The 19,724-nt window shown below is 33.2% G+C and overlaps 1 protein-coding gene across 1 annotated transcript in view; it reads left to right on the forward strand.

Moving 5' to 3' along the window:
• Positions 1-19,724, forward strand: part of GPHN (gephyrin) — a 795,631-nt gene that overhangs the window by 536,293 nt on the left and 239,614 nt on the right. Inside the window, exon 10 of the mRNA XM_042781141.1 lies at positions 6,655-6,711. Coding sequence (XP_042637075.1) covers positions 6,655-6,711 — 57 coding nt within the window. The remainder of the gene's footprint in view (positions 1-6,654; positions 6,712-19,724) is intronic.

A 19,724-nucleotide genomic window follows, 5' to 3' on the forward strand; every position in this document is an offset into this window, starting at 1 on the left:
TTTTAGCCAGTCATCTTGTTTTCAAAAATTTATCAAATGCAAATTGTTAGAGACCATCAAGAGTTATGTACAATATTATTTATCACAGCATTATGCATAATGGTGAAAATTTAGACACAATCTTAATGTTTTTAGTTAACTAATCCACAGAATATACATATATGAGTTGTTACATAATCTTAAAATTTATATCTTGAAGACTATTTAATGACATGGGAAAATACTCAAAACACGATTAGAGAACTAGTAAGCAAAACTGCATTAGGGTAGAATTGCTGGTTATTTTATAATCTGCATTATTTTTAAAACCATAAAGATATGTTTTGTTTGTTTTGTTTTTTAGATAGGGCTTGGTAATAATAGAGATATCGATTGCCTCCTTTTCAGATTTGTAACATCAAATCTGCATAAAGCCTCATGGAGTTGTTTTTACACTTGTATTTATAACAGATCATTTTTATATTCAAGCTAAGCTATTCTTCTGTTAATCCTGCTGGGTAGAAAACTATATCACATTTAAATGGAACTTTAAAGATAAAGATTTTTGCTGGCTCATCTATAATCAATCAATAAATAATACTTAAGAACATATGTACTATTTTTAAATTACCTAATTTAAAGTACCTAGAAACTGTTTTAAGAACTCTGGTGGCGTAGAGTCTAAGACATTTGACTGCTAACCAGAAGGCCGGCAGTTCAAACCTCCCAGCTACTTTTCTAAAAGCTCTAGTGGCATAGTGCGTAAGGTGTTTGGCTGCCAACAAGGAGGTAGGCAGTTCAAACCACCAGCTGCTTCTCAGGAGGAAGATGAGGCAATCTACTTCCGTAAAGATTTACAGCCTTGCATACCCAGTGGGGTCACCATGAATTGGAATCAACTTCGTGGCAGTAGGTTTGGTTTTGGTTTTTTAGTAACTCTTTCATATTATGACTTTGATGGACTTCATAATTTCTTTTTAGGGAGAGAAAATTTTTTAAAGAAAGAACATAGATTGAATTATTCTCTGGCTAGTAAGCAGGGAATAACTTATTTAAAAGTCTAACTTTTTTATAGATTGTATTATCTTGGAATCAAAGTTGTTATAGAAGTTTAAGGAACAAAAGCTTAAAGGTATAATAAATTATAAATAAATAATTATAAATTTTAATAAACTATAAGAAATCAGACCCTTTAAAATAAAGAATTTTTAAGGACAAAAATAATTTGAGGGAGTGGAAAGATCTGTAACTAGCTCTGAAGGTTCTTTTATTTGACTTCTCATTTCTTTACAACTCCTTCCAACTCTATCCTTGATTTTCTCTGTATTTTTTTTTTTTTTGGTTTGGTTTTATAATGAAACCTTTTCTCCAGAAACACATTAAGGTATTTATTTTCCCATGCCACATGTATATAATTAATATTTCTCTTACTTCATTTATTTTTTCCCTCTTTTTTAATTTGCCGTAATAAATCACAAAGTAAACAAAATTGTTTTATTGAGGCACCAGTGTTATTAAAAAAGGCTGAAATATAGGGAAGTGAAATATAAACCAGATCCCAAAAAATACTTCTTTATTTACAGGAGTTTGTTTAACTTTTGAGCTCTCACACAAAACTATTTTAAAATTCTTCTCCAAAATGAGATCAGTGATGTTACACTGTGGGGATTACAATCAGTGGCATGAAACAGAATGTGTGTAAATTCTGAATGGAAAACTGATTTTCTCTGTGAATCTTCACTCAGATCGCAATAAAATAGCTGTACCCATATATACTAAATTATATTAGTTGAAAGATTAACAATTCCTAAGGAAAAAGTTTTATTTCCTGTAATTAATACCCATATTTTAAAAAAAAAAAAAAGTAGCAGAGGCATAGTAAAATTAGCAAAATAAGGTTAAAAATACTTGTCTCTCAGGTAAATATTATGAAAAGTAAATTAGAAAACTCTCTAAAAAAAGAAGTAAACCAAAAAAACTTCAGTCCCTGGGACAAACAAAAATATTTCTTTCATCTGTAAAATCTTAATCTAAATCAATATATCATCTTAATCAAAATCACCCAGTAGTCCCTAGGCAAACAGTTAAGCATTCAACTTACCAGCTGCAATGCTGGCAGTTCAGACCCACCAGAGGTACCTTGGAACACAGGCCTGGCAATCCCCTTCTGAAAGATCACAACCTTAAAAACCCTATGGAGCAGTTCTCTGCATGCATGGGGTCGCCATGAGTTGGAATCAACTTGGCTGCAGCTAACAAGAAGTCAATATTAATATATCTTGGAGGCCAAGAGGAAATCCACGTTAGTCATTCCATTTAAAAAAAGAAAAAAAAAAATCACTGCCATTGAGTTGATTCCGACTCATCATGACCCCCATTGGGTTTTCAAGGTGGTAAATGTTTATAGAAGTAGATTGACCCATCCACCTTCCGTGGAGCAGCTGCTGGGTTTGGACTGTCAACATTTTGGTTAGCAGTCAACTTCCTTAGGACACTGTACCACCAGAGCTCCTTAGTCATTCTGTAGGTACCAGTAAACCAAATCTGTTGCTGTCAAGTTGATTCTGACTCATAGCAACTCTATAGGGCAGATTTTAACTGCCCCTCGGCTTTCCAAGACTATAAATCTTTACAGAAGCAGAGAAGGCCACATCTTTTTTTCTGTGGAGGGGCTAGGTTGGAATTGCCAATGTTTCTGTAACAGCCAACCACCACCCCACCAGGGCTTCTTCCATAGGTAAAGAGCCTAAATTTAATGAAATGACCTGAGAGAAAATGTAATACTAGAGATGCTTTTTTAATTGGTATGCCTTTATAAAATGACTGAACCTTTCTAGGCTTCAGATCCCTCATCAATAAAACAAAGAAACACAAAATATTTCAAAAATTTTTACCATAAGTCTTGTAACTAAAGAGAAGTGTGAATGCATACGCCTCAGTGATGGAAACCTACTCTGGTGGGCTTGCAACAAACCCAAAGTCTCTTTGAAGTGTCTTATTTCAAAAGTAAATATAAAGTTGGCTTTCTACTCCAAAATATATGTGTGTGTTCTAATAAAAATATAAAGCTTTCAATCACTTATTCTTGGCAGTGGTGGTGAGCGTGGGGCTTGGGTAGTTTTCTACTTTGTTAACAGTGGAAATGGTTTTACAGTGAGCTCAGTTTGGGAATATTAGGCTGAATCAAAGGAACAAAACAACACATACTGGATTAACATCCAGACTTTAATTTTTTGCATGATATTTCAAAAACTCAAACTCTTATTAAAAAGGTGAATACAGACAACAGAGTCATTTTACTCATTAACCCCTGAGGTTGAATTCCCCAATAATTCATCCCTAATGAGAAATTCCCAGAATGTTGCAAAAAAAGGTGATACAGTGCTGTATTTTATGGCTTTTTCTAATGGATATTTTATTAAATATTTATTGCTACATAGAAAATTGCAACAGTTTTAAATCCCCTTGTTAGTATATTTTACAATCTCAGTGAAATATGTGTGAAAAGGATTTCTTCCACGTGTGAAAAGATTTCTTCTCAGTAGAAAAATGATTAATAATGCTTTTTTTTTTTTTTTTGGCTAATAACATTTCAATTTCTACCATATGTAAATAAATTAATAGTCTCAAATGACTCATCACCTCCACAATTTTTTGTACCCAACTCTCAAAATGCATTTATATAGCTGCGATCTTATATGTAATATATGCATGAATATTGTGATCTCTCTCAATTACTGGTAGAGAATGTTTGCATCAAAGAACAGAATCTGTTAAGTTAGCTAACGATGGGAAGCTCTTAAAATTATCACGAGAGGTAAATTGATACACCTTATCCAGATGCTAATATTCTGTAATTTCTTTGAAATTCTTATTAAAAAGAAATAGCAATCAGGCATTGGAATTAGTTATAAATTAATTATACTATTCCATCATAATTGATTATTATGGTTGACTAGAATAAATGAGAGCATTACATTTTAAAATATATTGATTCCACTTTTCTCTGTTTGTCAAATTTTAGTTTATGACAAATCTTTTCACTTTCCTTCTGCACTTGTTCAGAATCAGGTATTATTAACTATTCCAGGAATCACAAAAATCACATAAGACTTGTATTACAACCACTGCTGGCTTTGGAAACCACACGGGTTTTAAAGTCTTCCTCTGATGATAGTTTAAAATTTTCAAAGGCAAATTTGTATACAGAAAATTAATGTCAATCATTAACAAATTAACTCTCTGCTCCCAAAGTGTCTCATTTAAATTGATATTATAGACTACTTTCATATGCAGAGTTCATTGGTATCTTTTCCTTACAATTCAGTCTTTAAATTTCTTTACTTGCACTTGCATTTGGATCTGAAAGATGTAGGAACCTTTCTTCCGTACATAACTATCATAATAAACCAAAAGGAAAACCAGACTCACTGCCGTCCAGTCTGTTCCCACTCATAGCAACCCCCTTTAGGTTTCCAAGGCGGTAAATCTTTTTCTTTTTCTTTTTCTTTTTTACTGTGATTTGGATGAAGATTTACAGAGCAAATTCACTTTCCATACAGCAGTTCACATACACTTTGTCTCATGACATTGACCACAGTTTACCACAATGCAACAGCCCCCCTCCCATCCAATGCAGTAAATCTTTATGAAAGTAGATTGTCCAGTCTTCTTTCTGCGAAGTGGCTGGGGTTTGAGCACCAAACCCACTATAGTAATAGGTAAACTTTATTGATAGATAGCTCTGGTAGCATAGTGGCTAAGGCACTTGACTGCTAACTCCTTGGAAGGAAGATGAGGCAATCTACTTCCATAGTGATACTGCCTCGGAAACCCAAGGAGGGGTCACTATGAGTCGGGTCCGACTCGACGGCACATAACAGATAGACAAACAGACATATTTACATGTGCATGCTCTTACAAACATCAATTTTTTCAAGGCATTTTATTTTCAACTAAAATCAGGAACTATGAGCGTTGCCTCTAGATTTGTCATTAACTTCCTGTTAACCTTGAGGTAGATACCTCATGTTTCTGTACTCAACATAATCTTTGGCTGAAAAGTGGGTATATTACCATATGTAAAATCCTTACTTGAAAAAATTTCAGAAATGAAAGACAAGTAGAAAATGGGGCTCACTTGTTAGTATTTAACAGTTCTGAAAGCTTTCACAGTTTCTAAAATTCTTCAGAAAGCAGTCAGAAGTGTTATATTATAGGATACTACCAAGTCTATCTTTTTAATCAAAATACAGTGAGCATCTATATAGTACAGGAAACAGTTTTTTATAAGGGTCTTCTTTGAGATCAATTAAAATAGCACAAGAGAATGACTAGGTATTGTGAATTCCATCCAGAGACCACCTCTGATGGAGTGCTGGCATTTTATTCAGTGTCCACTGTTTATAAATTTGAGAATCCTGTTTGAGTAAGAAGAATGAGAATTGTGATTATCTTTTGGGCATAACATTTGGTTAATGCTGAAAATTTAGTAAAAACTATTTCAAGTAAAACAAAAATTTGATGCAATTTTTCTGTACCTGCATTACTTTTTACAAAATAAAAATTCCTTTTTCTCTCTATCATATGTTATCAGATGTTCAACAAGGAGTAAGACAATCTCTAGCCTACTTCTAGGAAATATAATTTGTAGCATGTCATGTTTCCTATTTTTCCTGAGGACTTTGACACTGGGACCTTAATACCATACTGATACTATTCTTCTGTCTCCCAATACAAGCCAGGAGTGTTTTAGCTAATCTCGGTCTGTATTGACTGAATTGAAATCATCATTCTGCCAGTGCAGAAATCTGTAGTATAAAGCCAAATATTCTAAAGCTTGCTTTCTCATCTTTCTTTTTTTTTTTGCCTCCCTCTTTAAGTAAATTACTCATTCTTATTAAAGCACTATTAAAAAGCAAAAGAATTTCTATTTTATACCTCATTTAATAAAATACTTTGTGTTGAGAATCTTCCTTTCCTCATTTGTATAGTGATGTGAAATGCATTTTAAAAAGAATAGTTTTACCCCTCATTTCCCCTGTCCTACCCTAGAGAGAATTTCAGCTGAAATGACAGAAAGCATTGAGGGAGTGAGTATATCTAGCATTGGTCTGGCATTAAAATTTTCTGGTTGGGCAGCACGATTGTTTAATTGGGACTCTCAGTGACAGCTGAACAGCCTCAGTGCTTGGGTCAGCACGCAGAGGTGCTTCACTCTGTCACCTGTCAAGAATGATGCTTGTCAGGACTGATCTTTCCACTTACAGAACATTCGTATTTCTAGTCATATCATTGATGTTTTCTGATATTAAATGGAATAGACATTAAGATACTGAAAGAGACAAAGTTCTCTATGTAGATATATTTGTAATTCTTTGTTTTCTATAAGCCAAATGCAAATGTAATACTACTCCAGATACTGCTTCATCAGAAGTCCCCAAGATAACCAAAAGTAAGTGCCCATTTCCTTATCTCAGGAATAGTGCCATAACAAAGACTGAATCTAATGACCAGACTATTTGCAGAGCATGTCATAAGTCTCTGTGGGCCTCCTAATACGTACCTCAAAGAGTCAATTGATGTTTTTGCATGTATTACTTACTAATGTATAGAAAATTTTTAAGTTCACTTTTTCTTTATTCTGTCTTTTTTACCCATCTTCCCTCATTGTAGCAAATTAGACGGCCGGATGAAAGCAAAGGAGTTGCTAGTAGAGTTGGATCCCTCAAAGTAAATATGTTTCTAACATTTTTTTTTTTTGGCAAGATTTCGTCTATAACCTACACTTCTTTTTAGGAGGGTGGTGGGAGGGAGGGGGCTTTTTCCATTTTTCACCATCCCATTTTTTTTTTAATTTCAATATTTTTATTGGCTGTTGGGTCATATTATTTATTTTTTGTTTCAGCTACACATAGAGCAACCAGCTGAAGGCAAGGTGCCAAATAACTAGCTTTGAATGGCACCATAAACAAGAGAAAAGGGCAACTGCCTCATTCAGGGTGCCTGTAATTTGGGGTTCTAGAATAAACCGTTCCTCTGATTGATGTCACTGACTGTGTGTTAAGTTCCTGTTACACAGAGAACTAATATTTATTTTCAGAATATCTCCCTTTTTTTACTTTTTTTGTAAAGTAATTGAATGTTATTTTAGTGTCATTACCATTTGTAGCCCATTCTAGAAAAGTAATCATTATGAGTTAATAACACATATTTAATATATGCAGCCTTATGAATTAGAAAGGATTTTATATGGTGCTAGTATAATTGGCCCACATATTACTAATAGTATTTAAATACTCTTAGTGCCCTTTGTTTTATTTTTTTTAAGTTAGAAAATATATATAAAACTCATTTGTACATATAACCTCCTAATAATGCTTATTTGATGGTCCCATTTTCTAATGGCTAAATATCCATTTGATTAATATATCTTTCAGTATTCTAACATTTAATCACAGTGAAAATTAAACAAGTTATTCTTAAGACATAGGCATAGCCATTGATCACTCTTAATGCTGCCATGATAAATGCAAGTTAGAAAATTCGCTGAACTCTAAATATATGCAGAAAGATCCCCCAAAAGCAATACCAACTTATGTCTTAATTCCATTTGTTTTTACAGTAATAGTAAACGTTAAATTATAATTCACTGCTCTAGGATGTCCCAAAATTCTATAGCTACCTTGAGGCCTTGTATTATGTCCTTTCAAAATTTTATACACTTCCAATGTATTTCCATTTAGCAATTTATAAAACACTAATTTCTGTACTCTTTCTTCTCCTTGCCTCTTCCGCCTTCTTAGTTTTACTTTTTTGTTGTTGTTTATTTATTTGTGTGTGCACCCACATGAGTGCACATGGACGAAGGTGTGTTTGTATGTTTGTGTCCTTTATTCCAGACAAGCCATCCTCTCTGTTCTCTAACACTGCTTTATAGTGGGTAGCTATTTTCTTAAAATGTTATTTCACTAAAGATAATCAAAGGGGATAGAAAGTGTTGATTGTATGCCTATTTTTAAAAATGAGGCAATTTGAGATTATTCAGTCAAAAAAAATGAGTTTGTTTATCCTGATGATATATTAGTAGCATTCCTCACTGTCTACCTGTGAGGTGTCATATTTTACCACTGTCTTTCAGGACAGATAAATTTGTTGTTGTTTGGACCATAGATTGTGACTCATTCAAGTCAGAGGGTGTAGTACAAGATACCTTTTTGAAAATTACTGAGAGTGAAAGAAAAAGAAAAATGGCATCCATAACTGCAGCACCATCTACTGTAAACTGGATTGTGTGTGCAGGTGTGTGTATTTGTGCAATTGTCTCTGATTTCAGCTTTAAATGTATAGAACTTCAAGTTATAACTATTTGTGTATTGTTTCTAAGTGTATATACAGTGTGATTTTTGTATATACACACATAAACACACACATGCGTTTAAAAACAAAAGATACGTGTTAGGGTTTAATCAGTTTATTTTAGCATAGATATAGCCTTAACTCAAAAAATGTGTTTGGGAAAGTAAAGGCAAATCTCACAATCTTTAAATATCTGTACTTTATTTTCTACCATATAGAAATTTTTTAAGTAAATTTCTAGGGAATTATAAGGACAGTATTTTCTCTAATGCTTTGGGGAGAAAAGATGTAATTAAACAAAATAAAATATTGGCTTCCAAGTCACGTTTATTGAGCATGTATTCTTGTGTTATACAAATATCTTTAATGTTTTGAAATGTTTGCCAAAGGCAGTGAGAAATGTATAATGCTATGATCTTATTTTTAAAAGGAAAAAGAGGAAAACTGAAAAGAGAACAAGTTGCTTTTTCAATTCATTTTCTGATGTTTACATGTAGCTCCATCGAAAGCTGGAGGAGCTCAGAGATCACCTAGAAGGCAATGTGAAAGGATACTCTCTCAGAGTAAATGTACGATTTCACTCGGTGATTTTTTTTTCCCCTAAACTTCTGCTGGCTGGTAATTCCAAAACTAATTGGTTTGTCCTCTCATCTCCATCCTTTTTCCTTTCTGTCTCTTTTTCCCTATCTCTTTCTTTCTTTTCTAGCTGCAGCTTCATGCTCACATTTATGAAGTGAAAATTAAATATAGCAGGGTAGAGGACCCTTAAGTCACATTAACTAACCTTGAGATTGGTTGGGTAACATTTTGGCACCAGTGCAAAATAATTACTTCCTTTCCAAAGTCAGTGTTTCTTATACAATTGTATAATGTTCTGAGGATCTTCTCATGAGACTTCATTTGGAGCTTTTCCATTGCATATGTCTTCTGCTCCTTGTTGGATGTGTCAGCAGGATCATAAATTAAGGGTTGGATCCAAGGGGTTTAGACTTGATGATTCAATTTCAATTGTCAAGGCAGATGATTGATATTAGAATATCATTTTAGGTAATCTAGCAAGTAAACACATTTGTTCCAAGTTAATAAACCTCTTAATTCAGATACTTCTGGAGTAATTATAAGGTGCCTTCTTTTTTGTTTGTTTTTTTGTTTAAAAATAACAAAATTAGGCACTTAGCATCTTCACAGGAACATTTTCATGTAACATCTTACAGATACTTGAGACGTAGGCTATTACACCGAAGACAACACTTTGAAGGAGAACAATGTATTATAGCAAGCCTATACTATACATATATCAGAGGGACAGTATTGATATTTTTTGTGACATTTTAAACTTTTGGAATGTTTGGCCCTTCTACTGAATATCTTTTCATAAAAAAATGAAAGGAAAAATCTCTGAAATGGTATATAGTGTAAATATGGCAGGAAAAAAACCCTAAATTACTGCAGTAAATAATTCATGTCTCTGTTCAACCCTGACTTCCCATTCCTGGGACTTCTAAACAAGTTCCATTGAATTCTAGCTCTTGATTTGCCTCTTCAAAGATTATTAACATGCATTTAATTTATATTGCTAAAATAGTCTCTAGCAATACTTTAAAAAAATGTTATAAGAAAAATGAGTGATAACTATTGTTTCCTCACCTTGTTTTTTCATTACATACTATATACATAGTCATTTATTTGTTTCTATTAAATATCCAAGTGTTTTTTTTTCTATATCAATCATTAAATTTTGTTATCTAAACAAAGAAGAAAATTAATGTAAGTGTCTCATTTCTCTACTTTCGTTTGATCCAGTCCTTCTTTTCTATGCATATTCTTACAGAATTGAAAAATCACAATCCCCAGAAGCCATTCTACTGTTAAAGAAAAAATTAATATGAATTCTGTGATTAAATCAGTCTGGGCACACCTGGGCATGATTCTAGAAACCACTAAGAAGATTCTAATAGCATTAATATAAGTCATATGTGAATGTGTAAAAAGTGATAACTTTTCTTTCCATCAATCCAACTAGGAAGTTGAGACTTACTAATAATCTATAAGGTGAAGAGTTAGTGTTAGATTTAAAAGTTCTGTGCTTTGCAGATGGGGTTATCTCATTCCACTCTTCAGTTCTTTTTTTTCTTTTCTTTTTTCTTTAACCACATATACTGCTGCATAATGATTAATGTCTTCATCTTTTGTATCATGTCATAGGACATACTTTTTTCTGACTACCTTTTTTCTAGTAAGATTGAATATGAGTTATATCATCCTAAGGATCCTGTTTACTAGCATGATATGGAAAATGTATATCTATTATCACACAGCAAACAGTATCTTCCCTTTAATGCTTAGCTGAATATTCAGTTTTTCTCCTTCCCCTTTAATTCATGTTACCTCAGTATGCCTTAGAATATGCCTGTGCTTTAAAAATTCTTGCTTAGGAGTAAAAGTTATTCTTTGTACCAGCAACTATGCAAACATACTTTGTTTCAAAAATAAGATAAATTGGCATAGGGTGGCTCCTCATTTTGTAAAAATTTATTGTAGGTGTCCACACACAACAGCAAGTATATAGGTGGCTTTTAGTTCGTTGAAACAGTATTGACTATTTCAGTAAGGTAAAGGGTCAGCAAGGTAGATTTATAAAAATAGAAGCTAATTAAACAGCAGTGGAGCCTGAATATGAAATTATTCAGGAAAAAAAGCAGATAAATACTCATTAAATAATGGTAGGTAGAAAGACAAGAGAGGCAAGGAGTAAAAATACCCCTTAGCCACTGTTTTGTATTCTCATTTGCTACCCTTTTTGCAGAATAATATGAAGATACCTAGTTTTGTATTTTCATTACTATAGTCTGTATGATGTGATAGTAAGTTTCTATGTAGCTACAAATATATACAGACAGATTCTGGCTAAGCAAATATGTTGACAAATATATTAATTTTTAAAAGCTTTGATAAACAGTAAAAGGGAAGATGGCTTGTGAGGAGAGCTTATTGGAATATAAGGGAAACTCAGAAGAAAGGTGGTAGAATAGCAGGAATCTGATAATTATTTGTAAGAACTTGCTTTTCTAACAAATAAATATGGTCTTTTTTACAGCGGAAATGGTCAGTCAAGGAAGGAGTTATAACTTTAAGAATATATTCTTAATAAGTGCTATGCAAGTGTCTGAATCAGGTCAGAAAGCTTTTTGAAGAGTGATTTTAAATGTATAAGAATGAATTTCCTGAATGCCATAATAGAGTTAGTATGAAATAAAGCTAATATAAATAATAAATTAGAGCATTATGATTTTTTAAATCAGTGTTTCATTCCAGCCTTGGTTCCTAACTAACTCTTCATGTATTTTTGATAAATAGTAACCTATTGTCTTTGAGATTTTTTGCACTTTTACATGCATTAAGTTAATGCTATAACTCAAGGATGAACAAACTACTGCCCATGGGCCAAATCTTGTTTTTTTAATAGGCCCATAAGCAAGAACGGTATTTATATTTTTAAATGGTTGAAGAAAAAAAATCAAAAGAACATTTCATGAAATATGAAACTTATGTTAAATTTAAATTTCACTGTCCAAAAATAAACTTTTATTGATGCATGTTGTTGTTGTTGTTATGTGCCGTCGAGTCAAACCCAACTCATAGTGACCCCTCCTTGGGTTTCCGAGGCAGTTATCACTACGGAAGTAGGATTGCCCAACCTTCCTTCCAAGGAGTGGCTGGTGGGTTTGAACCGCCAGCCATATGCATAGCCATGTTCATTATTTGTATATAATTTATGGCTGATTTGGCTTGACAACAGCCAAATTGAGTAGGTGCAGCAGAGACCTTAAGACCCACAAAGCTTAAAATGTTTACTGTCTGACCTTTTATAGAAATTTGCTGAGCCCTGCTATACCTGGTTAGTGTGTCATGATGACATTAAAATCAAAATGTTTGTAACAGAGGCTGTGAAATTATCCTCATCTTAGAGGAGAGATTATCAGTTTTCTGGGAAGTTTCTGATCAGTCTGCATGGAAGCATGTGTTTAAAATAGATGAAATGATCTACTTTTATGTTTTTATTCTTTTTGTATTCTTTTCTCTACTCACTCTTCATCCCTCTCCCCTGACACACACAAAGTAAACCTGCCATGGAATTACCATTGAACTGTTCAAATATGGAACAAATCATATAGCTTGACTATGTATCAATTCCTCTTCTCTTTATGGGACTCTTTACAGGGAATTAGAACATAAAGCTACATTCCATCCTTGCTTTCTTAAACTTTTTTAAAATGTTGTATTTAGAGTATTTTTGCCTTATACATTCAATTTTTTATTACTTTACTGAATCTTCATAAGCATATTTCCTCTGAAGACTAATCAACTTTTGATTTCTGGTAAATTTCCTATTTGTCCTACCTAAAATCACTATACCTTTTGTAGGAAATTTTATACAATTGGGAAAGTCACCCTAGCATGATCGAGTAATACACCATACCTTAATATATAGCACTAAAAAGTCTAAAAGGTACCTGCGTGGAATCATCCAATTTGAGTGAGTAAAGAAGGACAGATAAAGCATTAGCCCACAGATAAATAAACATCATTATTTATTCTGATAGAAATGACTTTACCCTACTAGCTTGTCTCAGTTTGTACAACTCTACTTTCTGTAGGCACATGTCATTGCCTTTAATTCTTGTGCGTAGAACATTTTTTTAAGCCTGTGAAGTCTTCCTTGTTTGACATTTTGGTATTTGGCAGACGATGTCCAGACTACAATAATAATGAACATGACAGAAAATTAATTTTAGGATTGTATCTTCAGAAAATAGGCTGATTTCACTATCTTTTACTTTATTAGAATTCCCTTAATATGAAAATTTAATTAATGTACTTCCACTGAAAAGTTACAAAAATCTACCTTTTCCTGTGCTTAGAACCAAAAAAGTATCATCTCAGACTTACAGAATTACCTGCATTAGCCTAAGACATTGTTTGGTGTGGAAGTGACATATTTGTGAGGTATTTAATTCTCATCACAGAATTGCCTCTCTCAGAATTGACTTTACAAAAATAAGGTACTAATAAAGATCTCCTTAACAAGGAAGTTTCCTTCTTGATAGAAAATGGAGAACTGAGGAAGAAATGACAGGCTTTCAAATTGTTTTTTGGGTATAGCTATACAAACAGAACAAAGATGCAGACAAAGATTTTCCTAGAATAGTGTCTTGCTGAAGAAAATTAGATGTGTATGCAGTTGAAAATGGATAAGGGATTTGGCTGCTAATCAGGTCAGTGGTTCAACCCCACCAGCTGCTCTGCAGAAGGAAGATGGGGCAGTCTGCTTCCATAAAGATTTACAGCCTCAGAAACCCAAATGGGGGTCACTGAATCAGAATTGACTCAATGGCAGTGAGTTTCGTTTTTAATATGTGAAGAACTGACCATATTTTACAAACTACTTCAGTGTGACCCAGTAAGCAGCAATGATACATTTTATCACAAATCTTTATTTGAGTTGCTTTTTTTTACATTGCTTAATATAGATTCTGATCACTTCAGAAAAGTGCCAAGTAAGCTTAAGGCCTGCTAAATATTATTTCACACAGTTGTTTTTTAAGGCTAGGAGAAAAAAGTTTATGTGTTCATTCATTTGATAGACACTTACTGAGTACCTACTATATCTTGCTCCACTAGGTGCTAGAATGTATACAACTAAAGAGCAAATCAGATAATAATGGCATTTCTGACACCTCTGCTCTCTCATTTTCTTCTCTACCTTTATTCCCCAGTCTAACTTTGTATTTTGGAACTTCATGCAGAATTTGTAACTAGAGAATGGTTACTTACAAATTTTAGCTCATGTGGCAATGTCATCACTAATGTGAGAATGTTATAACCTAATGGAAGAACATGAGCATGGCAGTGTGACAACCTAGAAATTAAGAACAGGTCAAAAATGATGAATTCAAAATCATAAAAGTTAAACATGTTTTTAAGTATAAAATAGCTGTATAAAAGATTAGACCTGTCTGATGAAAGATAGATCTGGTAAGAAAAGTATTCTGTTTAGATTTTTATATCTTGTGAAGTAGTTTTTATGGTATTGCTACTGAAATATGGATGTTCGGTGACCTGTGATTAGTACAGTAGCAGCAGGAGATCAGTATCAGAATCATGAGCTGGCATTTGGTACCCTCTTCAGAGAATAACAGCCAGCTGTGCAGTCCAGCCATCCTGTAAACAACCTCCCATGTGGTCTGCTAGTGTTACCCATTGAAGGTCAGTATGGCACCGTAGGAAAATATATCCAGCTTGCTACTTTTTGTCTCACTCAGCAAGATCATACCAGATTCTGGTCAGAGGAAGTGTCATCTCCGTCATGGATTCTTTTTTTTTTTTTTTTTCCCCCTGAAAGCCAGGTTTTTGTTTTTGTTTTGTTTTGTTTTGTTTGTTTTAATCACAAAGTTTTACTTCAAATAGCTTGAGTCTTGGGATGTTTTCCAACTCAAGTGTCTGCTTGTTAAGGCTGTTTTATTATGTGGCGATGTGTTGGTGATGGAGCCGTATAAACTTCTGAGACCCTTACTATGCTATCATTTCCTCTTTAACAGTTTTTTCTTTTCCCCACTGCAAAACCAGGCTCGGCTTCCCTCGTGCTCATCTACCTATAGTGTATCTGAGGTATACTTTGCACGTGTTTTCTTACATAGTCAACAACATGCTCGCCCTCACCATTTTTCTTATTTTATTTTACTTTTGCCTTAATTTATTTTGCCTTGCACTTTGCCTTTGGCTGAAAGGGATGAGGGTACCAAAGGAAAAAGTTACCCATTTTATGGGGTAAGTTCTATATTTTCATACTGCATTTTTGCCTGGGTAACTTTTTTCACAGTTAATTGATCACACTTGAATGGCCATGGCCCCAGAAAACCCAAATAGCTAAATTGATTGGTACCACCCCCTTAATTTTATAAAGATTCCTTTCAACTAGGTAATTTATTATTAAACTTATACTGGTTAAAGACAAAGATTCTAATTTTCAGACCTGTATGTCTGTCTGTAATTGGTAAAAATTTGCATTAAATAAGTACCAGTCCTGTCCTATCAAACACAGACATATGAGAGCATCCAAATTGATTATTAAATGAAATGTTAATATAACTCCCCTATTTTTATAATAGACGATTCACACCGTTTTTAAAAATAACCGATCAGATTAGTCAGTAACATAATTTCCTTAATACTTATACTTTAAAAAGATTCTTATAATCCAGGAGAATTTATCACTCATAACACATTTCAGCTATGTTCTTTGCCATTTTAGGAGTTTAGTTTTTATTGTTACTGTGTTAAACCAGAGTGTAAATGAGAGTTGTCTCTGTAAAAGCAGATCCATTGAAATACTATTAACAGACATTGAAGATCTTTCAAGTCTACTTTCCAAAACAGGAACACTGTTGAGTAGCTGAGGAAAAGAATATAAGTACCTCAAAAGATAATTTCTAAATTAAAAGATTTGAATACTTTGTGGATTTCATGATCTTATTATTTTACCTCACAGACATATAACTTATTTCTGCATACATTTATTTTGTATAAGCGACTATAGCTTCCATGTTCAGGTCAGTATTGTCAGCTCAAATCAGAGCAAAAATATTACCTCACAATGTCATGTAAAAAAAAAAAAAAGAAAGAAAGATGGCACTATCTGAAATAGCAGGTGGTATATTTGGAACCACAGGTGGAATATCATCTTTTGATTAAAAAATCTAAGAAAATACTTTGAAAGGAATAGTATGACTGCAGTCTCAAAAGTTGAATTTATTGAATCAGTAGAATTATTAAAGTTGAATTTATTGAGTCAACAGAATTAAAACCATCATTAATTTTTCCTTTATAAGTTGTATCTGTCATAGCTTTTTTTTCTTAAAACTGATTTTGTGGAGAATTAATTTCTTCTTGAAGTAAATATTTGTAAGGAAAAGCAAATGAATTACTTATGATATCAGCAAAGACTCTTGAAAGAGAAGCTTGATATCATCTCTCAGCACTTTTTCCATAGGTCTTTTCTTAATGCCCTAGGATAATAATTCCAGTGTAAAAAATATATATAACCCATTTCTTTCTGCCACTTCATCCAGGCAATTCTCCATTTTCCATGAGAGTGTATAAGAAGTCTACCATTGGCATCATCTCCAATCACAGCCTACAGCATCCATCAGGGTATTACTTTCTCTGTGACAGCATGTATGCAGGAGGGCTCTCAGGTTGGAATGTAAAACTGGCTTTTTGGGAGGGGATTGTGTATGCTGTGGCATATGCTCCATGGCACTCAATTCTTAAATGAACTTTGGCTTCATATGGATTTGTTTTTTCACTGTGACACATGGGTTTTCTTAATTTGTCGTACAGTATGTTCCTCTTTTCATCATTGTGGTAGGGTTTCCCTATTCCACTCTATACCACATCTCTGTGGACTCCATAGATGGTGTATGTGTTTAATTTATGGTGCTATAATGCAAATGAAATAAAATGCTTAGGAAATTAATATCCATGATAATCCTCAGGGCATAAATAACCTTCCATGATTGTTCTTTATTTAATCTCTAAGTGGTAAACATCTGTTTCACAAGATTTTAGACTGTAAGCCTTAATAGTTAAATTTTTTAAAGAATGTCTTCATGTTCCCATTTTTCATGTAGAAGCCTATTGATGAGACTGTTGTTAAAGTGCATTGTTTATTTTACAGCATCACCCTGGAGGCAGCCAAGTTTTCCGTAGCTCAGTCTCTTCTTTCTCTCATAGTCACATCATCTTCAGTTAACTCCACTCTTAAAGAAATAAATTCTCTCAATGCTAATGTACCACACTGGATTTACCAACTACATGTCACTACCTTCTGTGGCATTCATAAGATGAAAAAAAATAACACTTGCTTAAAAATGACTCTATCCATGAGTTGTTCAAAAAACAAAGTAATTTGTAACCTCACCTGACTGATGCTATTCAGCATATGTTACTCCATGTAGTTAGTGGCCCATTTTTTAAAAAATGCAATTATCTTACTGTGTAACAAGCTCTGTGTTTGACATTTCATTTATCTTATTTAATTTTCACAACTCTGTTTGGAGAAGATGTTATTGTCATGCTTATTTTATAGGTGATGAAACTGTGGCCCAAAGAGGTTAAATCTTGCCCAAGTCATAAAACTGGCGAGTGAGTGGCAGAAAATTGTTCAGTGTCAAATACTATACTTTCTGCATTCAGGAAGTCATCAGCTTTGTGAGTTGACATGCAGTAGTCTTATATTGTCACAGCATATATTTACCTTGTTCAGGTTGATTATATAGTTTTGAATTATATCTTATACAAGGATGTAGATGAAAGGTTGGCAATTCAAGGCCACAAGCCACTTTGAAGGAGAGAGATGTGGCAGTCTGCTTTCTTTGTCCTTTCGGGTTGCTATACGTCAGAATTGACTCGAGGGCAACAAGTTTGGTTTGGTGTGTAGATTAACTATAAAATGCGAAACTTTAATTCATGAACATGTTAGAAAGGCATCCTTTTATGTAATTTATTTTTTTTTTTCTTATTTATTCATTCAATAAGTAACAATTGATCACCTACTATATGCCAAAGACACAGTTGTTTCCTTATAATGATAATAATAGGTATGTCTTATTTAAATATAATTATAACCTGCTGGTTATGTCTTGACTTTTCAGATACATAAAATACCTTGAATGTAATGAGATCAGTGTCTCAAGTTGTACACTTTTGTACCTATCTTCAACCTTGAACCAGCAATGTTTATTTTTTAAAAATTCCTTGAAAAGATTGTTTCAGAATCCCTTAGTTCAAACCAAACTAGAATTAGTACTATCTTCTGATGGAGATAATACTCTTATTCTCTTTCTGACTTAGTTGAAAGCTAGAATATACACTAGACATACATCTCTTAAAATTTTTAACACAGTATTTAAATTGAAAAGTTTAAGAAACATCCAAATTATCATGTTCTTACTAGTCCAAATTGAACCCTTTAAAAGTTTATGTCTCAGATTTCCAAACAATCATTTGAAATTCAGAAGCTAAATGATTTCTTTCCTATTGAATGGACAGACTAAAACTTAATTGTATTTTATTTAATGTTTAAGAACCTTAGGTAACCTAAAGAGAAGGTAACATTTTTAAATTGTAACATACAAAACAGTTGCCCTTTAAACTCTTAGAATGCAATTGTACCAACAATTAAATAAACTCTGATTTTTACAATTTAGAGCTTTTACAAATGGAAGCTTCTGTCAAACTGCATATAGTAGAAGTAAATGAATTAGACTTTATCAATGTAGCATTTCATGTCTGAAAAGAAAATAGGGTCATGTCTTCAACACCACAGAAGCAAAAAAATAGCCAGAAAGATTCTGTCCTGTGAGGTAATCACCTAGGATTTTCCACTTCATAAAATTTTTACTTAGAAATCTTTAATAATTGATTTATTATCTACTGATTTCAGTAGAGTTGTCTGTGATGGTCTATTCTTTCACCCTTGCATACATTTCTTCATGCAATTTATATGCAGTAGTGGGGAAACTGGAGATCTTGTAAAGAAATCTATGAGAAATAGTATCTTTTTAAAACACAACTGCTTCTATCAAAGCTTCTTGACTTTTACTTCACTTTTGAATGTTTAGAAAGAAATTGGGAGTATACGTGTTGTTTTGTCCAAAATGAGAAAAACGAAGGACACACCTCTCTCTAACATCAAATAAGTGATCAGCCATAAATTTACTGTGGAATACTGGGGAAAAAACATGGCTTTTTCTTTAATATATTTGATATATCCATCTCATCAAAACATTCTTGATAAACAATTGGTTGATAATTATTGAAACAAAATGATGGGTGCTTCTGTGTGCTTGGGTCTGTACTTTAAAATATCTCTAAGAAAAATATTTTTAAAGCATTTTTAAAATACACTATTGTAGGTGATACTAGTGAATGTCTGCTATCCTCACACATGTCTCATATACCATGATCATCTGAAATACAAAAGAGATCATCTGTGCAAATAAAGAATGAGAAACTTAAAGTTTAAGATGAGGAAATATTAATGCATGGATAAAAAGTTTAGGAAGTTTTTGTGCTAGGTGTCTTAAAACTAAACCATAAGCTATGTATATATTTTGGAGAGATTTAAAAAAAAAAAAAAAACTGCCACCGAGTCAGATCCAACTCACAGCGACTCCTCCTTGGGTTTCCAAGGCAGTATTACTACGGAGGTAGATTGCCCAATCTTCCTTCCAAGGAGTGGCTGGTGGATTTAAACTGCCAGCCTTCTGCTTAGCAGTCAAATAAATGCCTTAGGCACTACGCCACTAGAGCTCCTTTTAGAGAGC

The sequence above is a fragment of the Orycteropus afer genome, unplaced genomic scaffold, assembly GCF_000298275.1.
Source record: "Orycteropus afer afer isolate SDZICR_OR568_19922 unplaced genomic scaffold, OryAfe1.0 scaffold00088, whole genome shotgun sequence".
Taxonomy (NCBI): domain Eukaryota; kingdom Metazoa; phylum Chordata; class Mammalia; order Tubulidentata; family Orycteropodidae; genus Orycteropus; species Orycteropus afer.